The sequence below is a fragment of the Lutzomyia longipalpis genome, chromosome 2 (genome assembly GCF_024334085.1).
Source record: "Lutzomyia longipalpis isolate SR_M1_2022 chromosome 2, ASM2433408v1".
NCBI classification, from domain to species: Eukaryota; Metazoa; Arthropoda; class Insecta; order Diptera; family Psychodidae; genus Lutzomyia; species Lutzomyia longipalpis.
The window spans coordinates 23,710,639-23,726,101 of NC_074708.1; the positions used below are offsets into that span (position 1 = coordinate 23,710,639).

At 34.0% G+C, this 15,463-nt stretch overlaps 1 protein-coding gene across 6 annotated transcripts in view; it reads left to right on the forward strand.

The window, feature by feature from the left end:
- LOC129789596 (irregular chiasm C-roughest protein-like) overlaps positions 1-10,920 on the forward strand; it is a 130,586-nt gene extending 119,666 nt beyond the window's left edge. For 2 of the 6 annotated variants that reach the window (XM_055826521.1, XM_055826525.1), the window contains 10 exons: positions 1,446-1,912; positions 1,995-2,146; positions 2,315-2,515; positions 3,369-3,545; positions 3,622-3,724; positions 3,956-4,083; positions 4,391-4,808; positions 4,890-5,256; positions 6,552-6,829; positions 10,018-10,920. In XM_055826521.1, the coding sequence (XP_055682496.1) occupies positions 1,531-1,912; positions 1,995-2,146; positions 2,315-2,515; positions 3,369-3,545; positions 3,622-3,724; positions 3,956-4,083; positions 4,391-4,808; positions 4,890-5,256; positions 6,552-6,829; positions 10,018-10,376 (2,565 nt within the window). In that variant the 5' untranslated portion in view covers positions 1,446-1,530 and the 3' untranslated portion in view covers positions 10,377-10,920. Of the gene's footprint in view, positions 1-940; positions 1,243-1,327; positions 1,913-1,994; positions 2,147-2,314; positions 2,516-3,368; positions 3,546-3,621; positions 3,725-3,955; positions 4,084-4,390; positions 4,809-4,889; positions 5,257-6,551; positions 6,830-10,017 lie in introns of those variants that run through there. The other 4 variants (XM_055826526.1, XM_055826523.1, XM_055826524.1 and 1 more) reach the window with 4 other exon arrangements.
- The last annotated feature ends 4,543 nt before the right edge of the window (positions 10,921-15,463 follow it).

The window sequence follows — 15,463 nt, forward strand, 5'->3', positions numbered from 1 at the left end:
GATGCTGACTTCGCTGTTGTGTGTGTGTGTGTGTGTCACGATGCACGCTACGGAGCTCTCCACTCTCCGCGCACACAATCCACGTCGTCCTCAACGTGCGATACTTGCTGCATCGATGAGAGGCTTCGTTGGCGTGTGTGTGTGTGTTCCCGCTCTCCGCAACGATCTCGCCGAGTAGATCTCCATCGCTGCCGCACACACACGCACCTTTGCACGCTCTTCCCTCTCACGCACACGCAGAGAAGCGCGCCGTTAGACGTCATACACATCTTTTGCGCATCAAAATTGAACGTGGAAATGTCAGAATTTTCCACTCGCGGTGAGCTTTTCCAGCTCAAAACACATTTTCCGCACTTCTGGAAAATATTACGCGAATACCCATGCCACGGAAAAGCCCCACGAAGGACTTTTTTCCCCACCATTTCGCGACGAACACGCCACGACATGTCAAAATGGCATGTATTTTCTCGCGATTTTCGACACATTTTCCACGTAACGCGGCGCTTTTCCCAACGAAAAAGTCTAAACGGCACTCCCGGATGCCACAACACGAGTTTTCACACCGCAAAATCCCGAAACAATGGACTTTTTTCCACTTCCTTCCGCGAATTTCCTCACATGACGTCAACGTGACGCCATGAAATTTTCACTCGCGGTTTTTCGCACGAATCACGCACTTTTCCACTTCCGCGAACGTTATTTTGGGCTGATCCCACTTCTGAATTGTAAAATACCTGACAATGAGATACCACTGTCATAGCCAGGTACTACGATTCAGAACTTATGGGGTGAGTCCGTCCGTACGACTCCATGGCCCACGAGCAACTGAGCCAACCGTACCACGATGGTTGGGAGAGAGAGTCACCTTAAGACTCCCGCCAACCTCACACACATAAGCCAATCTGTCCTATACTATGACAGTTAGTACCAGCGGTACTACAGTATTGAATTTATCGTTTGTCCAAAACCAGTCTCTTTTAAACGATCTTTCAAATAAAAAAAAAGATGAGAAACGAAAGATGCAAGTTTACGTGGAATAGCTCTTACTGTGCGCCTGAGACGCCTGAGATTAGCTTATTGATGAATTTAATTTGCATTAATGTAGTTGATAATATTCGTATTTTAGCCTTCTAAGGAGGTGCTCCCGAAAGAACTTTTCAACATAAGTAGGTAAGGTTTAGGGTTTAGTTTCTCTCTATTATTGTTTGCCCTGCAGAGATATTTTCCCAAAAACTTTTGAAGGTGTTCTCAAAAGACTTTGCAAATTCAATGAATATCTCTCAATTTGTCGAGTGGGACCTATAAAATATTTGTCAATAAAGTCTTACTCCCCGCAGTCTTTTATGAACCCTTACGCGAAGCTTCTGGCACTATAATGAATCTTTATAAATTAAATCTCATCTTTGAATTTTGTGAAGATATTAAAATAAAGTTTTTTTTTGCAGATTCAATGCAGATACACATTTGTCGTCGTGAGACGTCTGTAATTTGTGACTCAACGAAAAGAAGAGATTTTTAGGGTGATAAAAGATGATTGCGAGTGAACGTGAGAGATTCGTGAGGACCTGCTGTGGGGGCTTCTTACTGCTGCTGTTGCTTCTGCGGACGGCATGGGGTGCCAAAGTGGGCACAAATGGAAAATCCCATGGGCAACGTTTTGCAATGGAGCCTCAGGATCAAACAGCGATTGTTGGGTCACGCGTGACGCTGCCATGTCGCGTGATCGACAAAGTTGGCATGCTTCAGTGGACCAAGGATGACTTTGGCCTAGGAACGCATCGAAACCTCAGCGGATTCGACCGCTATTCCATGGTTGGAAGCGACGAAGAGGGTGACTTCTCCCTCGATATCTACCCCGTCATGTTAGACGATGACGCCAAATATCAGTGCCAAGTTGGACCGGGTGCAGACGGTAAATGCCATACCATCGCCTCATGCTTTATTTAGGAAAATCCCATAAATTATATGCAATGTTCTTCTCTCCTACTCTTTAGGTCAATTGGGAATCCGTTCACGTTTCGCCACGCTGACCATTTTGGTGCCGCCGGAGCCGCCAAAAATAATTCAAGGTGATTTTATGGTGACCACAGAGGATCGTGAAATTGAACTAGAGTGCATTTCCGTCGGTGGGAAGCCAGCAGCTGAGGTAATTGACCTTATGCTCTCTCTAGTACAGAAAAAAAATCAATTTCTCTCGTACAGAGAAGAAAATTCCCATAAAGATAAGAATTTCCCCTCACGTTGATATTTATTCGAATGTTTTGCTCATCTTTCTGATTTTTCCATCCATTCCCTTTTCCCGTGAAATATTTAGATTACATGGATTGATGGCTTAGGAAATGTACTTACAACCGGAATAGATTACATGAAGGAACCACTACCGGATTCGAGGCGCTTCACAGCGAAATCTGTGTTGAAATTGACACCGAAGAAGGAGCATCATAACACAACGTTCACGTGCCAAGCGCAAAATACCGCCGATCGAACATATCGAGCAGCTAAATTGAAATTGGAGGTATGTATAATACGGGTAGCCTCGAGGGACGAATTTTAATTTATTCAATGAAGAAAACTTGGAAGAAGACTATACTCTTTCCGTGTCATCGCAATTAAGTTTCTCTAATCACTCTAATTTTACGGTGCTCTTACTTAATTCAATTTTCCGCATTTTATTAATAAAATCAAAATCAGATATTCTTATTTTTTTCAATATTTTAATTTACTTATTAAGGAAATATATTTTTTGGTGATTTTTGCAATGGTCGGTACAAAGCTTAAGAAATCCATTTTTACTAATTAATTAATTTTTTGAACAATTCTTCATTAAATAATGTAAAGTATTGTTATATGTTTTGCATAATTATAAGAATTAAAAATTAATAACGGACGTTAATATGTATGTAGGTATATGTATTCATAAATACTTTATATAAAATATGTGGCGCACAATGTTTTATAAATTCATCCGCTATTAATACTTAAATTTGCGATTTTTGATTTTTTCATAATTAGGGGAGACCGGGGTTAAAAAAGTCACTTAAGGGTTTAGAAAAAGCTATAAATATCATATTTCCCAAACAGATAAAGCGAAATGTATAGCTCATTTCTTTAGGAAATTTACTGCCCTATAAGTCTTTCTCAGATCATTTTGTTCTATCTAGCTAGGAAATATGATATTTTAAGCTTTTTCCAAACCCTTTAGTGACTTTATTAGCCCCGGTCTCCCCTAACATTTTCGCAAGAATTAACAACACAAAAAAGAAAACCAAAATCCCTAAAAAAGGGGATAAAGAGTCTATATTCCATCTACAATTGGTGAGAAAAAAGGTGTGATTGATAGTTAACCATTTGACTGTTTTTCTCTATAGGTAAAATATGCACCAAAAGTGTCTGTGTCTGTGATTGGAGGTGCCCTAGCGGGTGGACGAATACCTGAGGGAGCGGAAGTGAGATTGTCCTGTCACGCGGACGCCAATCCCAATGATCTGACGTATCGATGGTACATCAACGATGAGCTTGTGGTGGGTGACTACACCACCGAAATGGTAAAATAGCATTTTCAATCCGACAATATGCCATAGCATTCACGTTTGTTCCCTTTTGTCGTGAAACCATTTGCAGCTAATCCACAACATCACGCGCAAGTTCCACGATGCCATTGTCAAATGCGAGGTCCACAATGCCGTGGGGAAGAGTGAGGAGAGTGAAACTCTGGATATTAGCTGTAAGTGTTCTGGCGTGTCACCAATTGATTTGCATTTCTCACAAAGTGCCCTCCCAAAATTGGGGGTGGAGGCGGCAACCGCCGTGTGCTACCCCCAGTCCATCGTGGTCATTTGTGTTTATTGTAAATATCACATGCCACGGGGATATTGCGTGGATGGCACCGTAATTAATTGGCAAACTCATCATTTTCCTATAGCACACCACCACTCTCTCTTTCTCTTCTCCCCAGATGGTCCGGTGTTTAGGACGCGACCGAAATCCGTTGAGGCAGATATTGGGACAGAGGTGTCATTATTCTGTGATGTAGATGGGAATCCAGCACCGGATATTGTTTGGATTCACGATCCAACAGATCGAGTAAGTCCTCCTAATTACATTATCGCCTGCAGAACATTGCGAATTTATGATCAATGCCATTGAATCCTTTCTATATCGTTTACTTTAAAGTTATTTAAAAATTTAAAAATCTAATTAAAATTGAAAGGATTAAAACTTGATGTTGGCATTAATTTTGATTACGCAAATTCTGCGGTGAATTTTACATTTTCAAAATTCAAAATCCTGCTCATTTGGCTATTCATTTTTTAATTTTACAATCACCCATCCACCGGTGAATCGACCAGTAACATTTATTGATGAGAGAAAGTTGCATTTTCTTCCTCAGGTCGTGCGGACATCATCGAATTTCACAACAACAGTGACACAAGAGACAGCAGGGCGGTATTACTGCAAAGCCAGCGTGATGGGCTTCCCCGAGATTGGTGCTGAGGCCACGGTGTACCTAAAAGGACCACCAGTGATATCGTCCTCACAGCGTCAACATGGCATTGTGGGTGACAATGCACGCCTCGAGTGTGTGGCATTTTCCGTGCCAAAAGCTCGCCATGTCTCATGGACATTTAATGGGCGAGAAATTAACACGAGCAACGATCAGGATTACTCAATTCTCGAGGACCCTCTTCCGGAGGGTATTAAATCGACACTAATTATTCGCGAAAGCCAATCCCGTCACTTTGGGCGCTACAACTGCACAGTGGTGAATGACTATGGCAATGATGTCTTGGAAATTGACCTCCTTCCACGTAAGAGTCCCCCTTATTCATGCCCTTCCTTTCCTTCATCCCCAGAAAAAACGTGACTAATTGATTTTTCATCACTTGCAGAAACGATAGCACCCTCACTTATAATTATCGTATGTGTGGGACTCTCGGTGGCGATAACAATTCTCGTCGTCATCTTCCTGTGTATCTTCCTGAAGCGCGGCAAGAAGAAACTCCCACCTGCTGATGTTATTCCTGAGCACCATATATCTGAGAAGGGGTGCAAAGAAAGTGACCGGTCATCGAACATTAGTGACCTCAAAGTGGACATACGGTCTGGATCGTGTGAGCCAGACTACTCAGAAACGTGCTCTGGCTCTGACAGCATTGCTACACGTCTCGCAGCCAACATTCTGGGATCGAATCAAACAACAGCAATTGGTGGGGGTGTACCCCTGGCTGGACCCGTTAAAATTCCCAATGATTACAGGTGAGTTTAAAAGATCCGATTAAATTATTTTATAATTAATTTAATGTTTTAAAAATTAAGGGTTGCTTTATATATTGTCTTAAGGACTTTTATGAGAGATTTTTAAGTAGGTATATAATAAAAAACTATTTTGTTCATTCATTGTTAACTCAGATTTTCTCAGGGAAGTTTTAAAATTTTCTAAAAGCCAGAGCTCAATATTTTCTTAATTATTGAATTCAATGTTGTCTAGAAAAGTCAACTTTCAACTAAAAATTCTTAAAATTAAAGGACATAAGAAAGTCCTGAAACTATTCTTTTAACTGAATCTTTAAAGTTAATAAAGTAGAATTGCCATATATATTAAAAATAGTACAATGGGAGAATCTGGGATAGTCAAATATTAATTAAAGTTTTATATTTATTTGATTTGGGAAAAAAATTTCATTAGATATCGCTTTGAGTTTTAATTTTGTGACAATTTCTACCTGTAAAGTTTTTGATCAATCTTTTAGTTTTTTTATACGGATTTACTCATAATACATACTATGCTTGGTAACTTTTATTTGTTGAATTTTACTGCATAAAATTAGCATAAAAAGCTTTATTCTCACAAAATCGAATAGATACGGTTAAAGGAAGAGTTTTAAAACTATTCTTTTAACTGATTCTATAAAAGTTTTGTTTAAATAAATACTTTTTATGTTTCTTTTATCTACCTACTTAAAGTTAATAAAGTAGAACCGCTGAATGCACAAAATGTAGTAGGTACAATGGAAAATCTGGAATAGTAAAAGATTAATTAAAATCTTATATTTATTTGATTTGAGGAAAGATTGTTCTTATTTTCTCTTTGAGTTTAGAGAGGGAAATTCAAAAAAAATTCTTTGAGTTTTTATAGTTGGGATAATAGTTAATAGAGTTTCCACTACGTTAAAGAAAGTATTCTTTAAGGATCTTCAATAAACAATAATAATTTCAAATAATTTACTAAATTGATCAAATCTCACTGAATTCGATCGATATGGCAAATTGTAAAGTCAAAGATTTACATGTCTAATAATCTTCTGCAGTTGCAAAATATTTGGTATGAAATCGTAAACATAAATCGGCATGTTATGTAAGCCTTGATTCCCTCTCGCCCCTTCCTCAAACCATGTTGGGCATAGGCTATCTCCATCAGCCAAGGTGAATTCCTCGGTTGTGTTTCTCATTAATAATGTGACCTTATCTTCAAAATGTAGCCTGCACTGCACAAGTGCACACTATATACCCAAAATTGTGGCTCCTCTGAAATCAGTAATGTATATTTATAGGTATTCCGGAGATTACACGGACCCATTAGGACATTTGCAACAGTTGAAGTCTGGTCAGAACAACAATGGCTATGTACCTTATGTGGATTATGCACGAGATTACAGCCCGCCACCGCAGACACTCACAGCAATGAGAACATCGAGTGCCACGATGAACGGCCAATTGCCAACTGGTGGCAATTTCAGTTTGAATCGTCACAGAACGACAGAGCTGCGCCAAGATAATGGACTGCCGAGTGTCCAGAATAGTCTAAATTCGCTGCCGAATGGTTTTCTCGGTGAGTATTATATATTTTGAACCTACATACTATATATACACAGCACATACCCCTACCATATCTTGTGGGTTTTTAGCACAAAACCAAGAGGGGAAAACATGAAAACGACTTTAGCCCCATATCCATGTTAGGGACAAAAGTCCTTGTTGAGTCAGCTGAAGTACGGGCAGCACACTTTGGAATTGGGCCCACCATTCCAGCTTTGGGGATCGCACATTCAACACCAAAAGCATGGAATGTGGCAGCCAAAGTGTGGGGCTGGCTTGTTGTACAATATGAGGTGTTTATACTTCATACCCAAAATGCAAAACTATGAATGAGAGCCCCCTCTTTCCTCCCCCTCGGAAACAATCCCGCCCGAAATGGTCAGGGATATCTGGTGCAGAGAATGTGCTTAAATCTTTAAAGCGCCTGATTGCTGCTTTGTTATTCAAATTCTCAGGAATAATATTTTCATTCAATTTCACGTCAAATGCCCACAAATTGTCTACATGCGCAATTTATGATATATACAATGGATACATACTTTTTTTTTCTCAGGATATACTATATTCAATGCACTATTATTTACTACATATTTCACATATAGCTATTCTAAATTAAATTATGTATGGACACGTCGGAAAAAAACCCAACAGATTAGTTTGAGTTTAAATTTTTCATAAACATACTAGGAAAATGTTGATAGAAATATTTTTTTTCTGAACATTTCGACGTGTATATAATCATTTTTTATATTTAAATATTTTTAAAAAAAATATGGCAATTTAAATCCATAAATGTTTAGCTTTTTAAAAGCTTTGTATTCCTTTAATTCTTTGTCATTTAATTCAGCTAATATCCGATAATAAAGCACATTTTGCTGAAGATGTGAAAAACTAAAAATGCTCCTGTGTGCGAAAGCTTCTCAAGGGTTTTCTTTCACATCTCAAAAGCTCCCTGAAAAGTACACCCCCTCAAATACCCCTTCGTGCTCTCCACAAAATGCCAATACTTTCACTGAATGCCACTATTCTTGTTGAACCTGCACCTATTGAAAATGAAAATTCAGAAGCGTTATAAAGTGCAAAATTTACTTTTCACATGTATACCACAACAAGAATTTCAAATGTGTATCCAAAACAAATAATGTTGAATTGAATTTTCTCGATTTTCCACTTATTTCATATTGTTCCAATTTTCCACGTTTCGTTCTACAGGTATACATGCAATTTTCACTGTTGGACGAGAAATTGAATAACCCTACCTAAACTAAACAATAAAATCACAGCATTCCAAAATGTTATATATACGGGAAATTAGGAAATTCAAAGCTTCTGACATGGAAATCCTTTTATATACAATTACAACGGCAGAAACTTAATGAGAATTTCCTGAAATTAATCTCCAAATTTAATTTATTTTATCAGAACTTGTTTTTTTTTTAATTGTTGTTTAAAGTACAAAAATCATAGAATTGATAAATAAGTTATGGAAATAAAAAAAACTTTGCTATTTTTGAAATAATTTCAAACCAATAATTTATACCCACGAATAGTTTCCGGATAAGTGAAAATCTTTTATTTTTTAAGATTTAAAATCGCTATATCACCGGTTGTGGTAAACCAATTTTCAAAAATGGAAATTACATTGGTGGTTGAGGAATTTTTATATATTCTATGTTTCGATTCAAGAAGCACAACTTATTGACGATCTCAGGGTTAATTCTCAATCTCTTATCCGTAATTAAGTTGCCAGCAGTACTATTGGCGCGTTCAGCTGGTGCAGATGAGCCTGGTACAATTAAGTACTGTAGGGCGATGTGCCTCAACTCTTTACAAGAATTGTAATTCAACCAGTACTGAATGACATCAGTCACCTTAACCATCAGCTGTTCTAACAAATTTTTCTCCAGATGTAAAATTGCACTGCTTTGCGATGTGCCAATTGTAGATCCTTTCTCACGGCGATGTAAAGGCTGGTCAAGATAAGATGGACCGTTCTTATGGGCTAACCCTATAAAAGCGGTCCATGTTATCTTGACCAACCTATACTTCTAGGAAATTGTACATTAACATGCCTGAAAATTGAAATATGTACTGGTTAGCGATCAAACTTACGGGAGCTGTATTTTACTGGAGTTTTTGTAAAAGCAAGTTCTACCGCAATGTTAATAATATTCTAAGTGGAATTTTGTAAATTAATCCCTTCCTCTGATCGGTACGACGGATGTTTCACGAAAAGTACTGATTTCTGGGAGTTGGGCATCCCCCTGCATCCCAATAATTGAGAAAATAAAAAAAAAAGAATTTCATTTTTAATTGCTCAAATTCATGATCCTTCCTTTTAATTACTTTCTTAGCATTAATATCGTTTAATTGGCTTTTCAACAAAAAAGTTCAATTAGGCAATAAATAAATAAAACTCCCATAAGTGTTAATAGAGATATAAAAGCTTCCACACCTATAGATAAAACGTCGATAGTTGAAAAGAAATTGAAAGAATTATTGAATTTTTGCAAAAATATATTTTCTATTCAATTCAATCAATATGCGAATATACAATTAAATCGTCAAAGAAAATTCACAACTGAGAAATTTCTATTATATCGCTAACCCAAAGGATGAGGAAAATATATTGCAGATAGGGAAATAAAAAAAATATAAAAATAGCACCGTCTCATCTACTAAGCAAAATATTCTCCGGTCAAACTTTTAATATTTTTTAATGGTATCTTTTAAAGTTTTTCAATTTGATTTAAGAAAATTTCTCCAACTTCTTTTTTCTCGTGGAAAAAATTTTCCCCCGTAAAATAAATTGCATATTTTATTTGATTAAGCATATATAGCGAGAATATCAAAGCACAAGTTGGTTTAATAATTATGACCTTTTCGTGTATACAAATGTGAAATTAAAATTATATGGCTAATGTAATTTAAAACGGGATAACGGATCACGGGAGAGGGTCACGCATTATAAACATTACCACCCACTCAAGTTTAGGCATATCCCTATATGTAACCTAGTCCCGGGGAATCGTAAAAACATTAACAATTTCTATTTTGTGTGAGATTCAAATGAGTGCATTAGTAATAATTTCCTCTTGGGTGAATGCAATTATTTCCCAGGCAAACACGGTCATGGGACAAACGACGCCTCCACCTCGTAAATGTAATTACGCTAACTTGTTCATTTTGTCCTGTTTGCAGGCCAACCCCTACTGCAGAATGGACTAAGCATAGATCCGCGATATAGCGCCACGTATGGAAATCCATATCTGCGAACATCGAATGCCTCCCTCCCACCGTTGCCGCCACCCAGTACGGCGAACCCGGCTGCAACACCAGCACCCCCGCCCTACAATGCCGCCACGCGAATCTCCCAGGCGACACCACCCACCACCACGTCCGGTTCCAGTGGTATCAGTTTGGGTAGTGTTGGCAGTCTTGGCAGCGGCAGCACCACCACACTCCTTCCAAGTCAGGTCTCCGCAAGTCCTTCGGGTCAATTTATCCTGCCAGCAAATGGGAACTTGAAGAAGAGTGGTGCCCTTGCAACGCACGTCTAAACCCAAGGAGGAGGGGAGTGGGGGTATCATGTGATGATGACCATATGAGGTCATTCAGTGGTTTATGTGTCAAAGACAATACAAAGTTCTATTCATTAGGATCCCTTCTATATATTTTCCCTATATAGTTCTCTAAGAATTTCATACTAAAGGTGCAAATATTTCATCAACGACAGTGAAGGTTAAAAAGAAAGAGAAATGTGCAAAGTACAGGGTGTTTCAGTGAAAAAAAAAACTTTTGCCCGAACTCCAGAGGACTCAATACATATTCTTTCATTTTTTCCATTTAGAATTTCTTTTGATTTATTGAAAATGTCTCAATATTCACAAAGTAAGTATTTATATAATTTCTTTTCTAAATTTATACAAGAAAATGGATTAATTAGAGATTGTTTTTATATGATGACAATCATATTGATTTTGTCTCATAAGAGTAAATTAAATTTTTTCAAATGAAAACTTGAATTATTTTGTTGAAAATCAAATTTGAAATTTTATAACGATAAATCTTGAAGAGAAAATAAACTTTTCCTATTTATATGAACATTGAACAGAAAGTTTTATCATTTCAATTCATTCTCAATGTTTTATTAATTTTTTAAAATAAAAATAAATCTTACTTTTGGGGTTGATTCTGTCAAAAATCTTTTCTTTTAATTTAGAAGTTATTTTAAGATATTGACAGTTAATTGTGTTAATTGTGAAATTAGAAAGACTTTAAAAAGTTCTTTAAAAGTAATTTTCCTTTAAATCACGGTTAAAGTAGCAACAACCTTTACAAAATTCATAAAACTAGGTAACTTTTTTATTTAACAAAGAAAATATTTTTAACAGAATTGACTTCATTGTAGTGATTTTTTTTCAAATACCCTCAACCGCAACTTCTGAAAATTTCAATCTAATAATTCCAAAGTGAATAAAGAGTTTAAGAAACTTCCAAAAACTTATGAAAATAGAATTTAAAAAATTAAAGAAAAATACATCCCAAAGTAAAACCAAGTTATGCATTAGAATGTTTTAGAATGAAATTTCAGAAAATTGGGGATTTAGCAATTTGAGATGGAGCTCTTCCATTTCAGTGTGTGAAAACTACCCCATAATGATTAAACTTTAAAAATTACCACTCAAAATAATTTCCATACTTTTACTCTATTTGAGCGAGGTACCGAGGCAAAACCATTTAATTGGGACACCCTGCCAAAAGTGGACTGGAAAAGTGCATTGACGGGCAAAACATAACGTATTTGCATAAAATAAAAATTAATTGATATTTTTAATGTCAATGCATTTTAACGATATTAAACAATTTGCCAGTTCCACATGGAAAGTGTGTGTGTTTGAGTGTAAAAAAAAGTTTTACTTTGCATCGTGATTTAAGAAAAAAAAAATATCGTGTGTGCTTATGGATTAACTAATGTAAAGTATAATAAAACTATTTGTAAGTACGATGTAATTGTGAATTGTGTATATAAATGAGGATTATCGTGTGGCCTTAATACTATGTAAATTAAATTCAATTCTGCCAAGTAAATTGAAAATGTATTAATTAAGGGTGTTGATATGAGATTATTATCATTTGAATCACAATGATAGTGAATTGATATATTCATCGAAATTTTATGTTAAAATTGATGAAGTATTTTATTCCTGGAGATAAAATTTACGAAGAAAATATTCATTGAATTCTGAGATATGTGGCAATTCTACAAAAGAAATAATCTTAATTTTAAATTACATTAAATACAAAATACATTAGGCGTCTTTTATGCCATGCTAATTCTCTCAAATTGTATGTGCTTAATCTCAACAAAAAAAAACGAAAGAAAAATATGTCTATATAGTCTCTTCGTGAACATCCTCCTTCCCGCCCGAATGCCATAGAAAAGTAATATTTTTAAATGATGAAAACTTTTGCAAAAAATAAAAAAAAATGAAAATATATTACATGAAATATATGTATGTGAAACTTTAATTGAAAAATGCTCAAAAAGCATAACTATTAAATTATTTTTCCAAGTTTTTTTTTTAAAAATGTTTGCAAAGTCTGATTTGAAAATTATCTAGAACAGTCATTTCTTAACCAATATTTTGAGAGTTTTTACTCTTAAGACTTTAAAGTTCCTTCTTTAATCTGTTGACGTCCATTTGAAATATATAGAAACATTGAAACATTCGATTTTATCATCAAGAATGTCTTCTAGGTCTCATTTACGTAATTTGTAACTTCGTTTTGTTTTTAGGTTAACGTACGTTCCAAAGAACGTCAAAAGGTTAACCGGATCAATTGCATTTTATTAAAATAATATTTTATGTCATTTTATGTGCTCAAAATCAACGAAAAAATTATAAAATCAGCTAAATACAATGGATAAATCTGGGTTAATTAATAAAAGGCCCAAAGAATAAACAAAAATAAAAATCTAAACTATGAGCAATTTTCAATTAAAGTTCTTATCATATATTTTGTAGTACGTAATTTACCCCACAACTATTTACGTGGCCTTTGCAAGAAATTATGACGAAAAAAAAGTTTAAAAAGTATTTATATAAATACAATTTCATAGAATATTGTAAGAGAATCTATTAAATTTGTTATTTTGATTTTTTGCATATTCTATACGAAGGAAAAAAAACAAAAAAATCTATTTCATTTTCTAGCAAAGATTAATCGTATTTTCTACAATAAAAAAAAGATTTTAGAAAAGTTCTCGTTGTTTTCTTTTTCCTGGGAAATTACCATAAATTTAAAAAAAAAATTGTTAGACGTATACCATTCTAAAGGAATTTCTTAATCTATCGCGAATTCATCGGATTTAAAAAAAAAATAATGAAAAAAAAACAACAAAAAGATTTTGTAAATATGTAGAGAAAAAATCGAAATATTTGAATTTATAGAAAATTCTTGCTGCTTCCTCCGGGCCTGTTCTAAACTATGTATTAAATTTTGTTGTGATTCTTATACATAAAAAAAACCGAAAATACGAATTATTTATAAGGTAGTCTCATAAATATAGAAAGAATTTTCAATGAAAAAAAAAAAACTATTCTTAAATTTTTTATCGTGTGCTTTACATACAAACTCATTATACTCTTCAATTTGGAATATTGTGCTGAAGAATTGATATTCATTTGTAAATAAATAAATATTTAAAGTGAAAATAAAAAAGAAAATAGGAAAAACAAAGCTGAGGACATTTCATTGTAAGACATAGTCAAGATGGTTGCACGATAGGTTTTATTTCCTTGCGTTTGAATCCCTAATTTATCTTTATTTTGAGTGCCATGAAAAAAAACAAAAAAAAAGTATTAAACGATTTTAAAGAAAAACAATTCAAAATTCAAATTTAAAAAAGAAAACTCGTCTATTGTTCAATCATCTTGAAGAAAAAAAGTGACTATGGATTTAAAAAAAAACTACTTTACTTTAAAGATAAGCTAATAAAAAGAACTTCCACATTGATCTCAATTTTTGAAGAAATAATGAAATCTTCCAAAAAAAAAAAGTTTAAAAAAGTGCGGAAGATGCATGAAAGATACTCAGGTTTTATTTTGCAAAAACAAAAAAAAATTCCACAAACGAGTAAAAAAAAACAGAAAGACAGACCTGGTCACTTCTGTGTGAAAGATTTATTTTATTAAAACCATTGAAAAAAAATTAAAGTAATGGGGGTAGAACATTAATTTTCAAATTGATGAAAATTGAACGGAAAAATTAGAAAAAAAATGAGAAAAAAAAGAATTTTCCATTGAAATGACTAACCTAATATTTAGGTTTGAAAAATCATTTTCAATTACAAATTATGCTTTAATTTAATCTATAAATTATAATTAATAGTTTATTATTATTTATACATACATCGTGTATTTCCTTTTCTCCAGCCCACATGTGCAAATAATCGACGTTATTAATTATAATTCAATAAACCTGTATTATTATTCATTTATCGAAACATATAAAAGTATATATTTGCCTATTAATTACGAAATATTAATAAATATTAATTGAAATAGTAAAATGAGAAAAGAAGAAAAAGAACTCGACTGATTTGTGGGAAATAAAGTATATATATCAATTAAAAGTAAAAAAGAAAACTGTAGATAGACTTTTTTGAAATATACTGACGATGTGTATTTTGTAAGAAATCCATTTTATAAAATAAATATATAGCATTATATTTACTATGTAGCAAGGATTGCTGCAAAGACATTTTAGCAGTCAATTACTACATAGTTTATAGGAGAGAAATTCCTCCAAATGAAACAAAAAAAATCTGTCATAATTCTGTACATATCTCGACGACGAAAAAGAAGATTTAATATCTTTCAGAGAAGAAAGGAAATCAATTTAATTAAACAAATGAGTCAATTCCGTGAGATTCAATTCAAAGGGGAGGATGAAAATGCAGAATATATATAAATTAAATTAAAATATGGAAGCATATAAAAAGTCTTTACTTTAGGTGAAAAAGAAATTAAGTAAAAAATTATAGTGAAATCATGTAAGAAATTTATTCAATTAAATGGTTTTAGATTTTTAGCGAATGAAGAAAGCTTTAGAAATAAGATTAAAATATTTCTGGTTTTTATATACAAAAAAAATTACCTTTCAAATAATTATCATAATATTATGATGATGGAAGTGAGCAAAGAATTATTAAAATAAAGAAATAAAGAAATTTATTCAAATGGGTTTTAATCGATTTCACCCCTTCGGTCAAGAAAATTTTGTAATTAAAAAATTGAAAAATTCTGGCTTTTTGTGGATATAAAAGTAAAATTCCTTGCAGTAGATTGACAGGTGAGAAGTTTAGTTAGAATATACAATCAATTTTTTAGGTGAAAAAGCATTAGAAGTGACAAAAAACTCCACTGAATTAATTTACCTCCCTAATGACTGAAATTGCTCAAAGCTTTTCAAGTAAATCTAAAGCTGTAGCGTTCAGGAAAAGCTCATATCTATATAATAAAGAAAGGATATTCATTTATTAAGGGGTAAAAGGTATTCATTTTCCCCCCAAAGCCCCCTTTCAGGTAGCCCCCAAATAATTTTCATGCTTTTTTGACTACTTTTTGAATTTGGCGCCCTA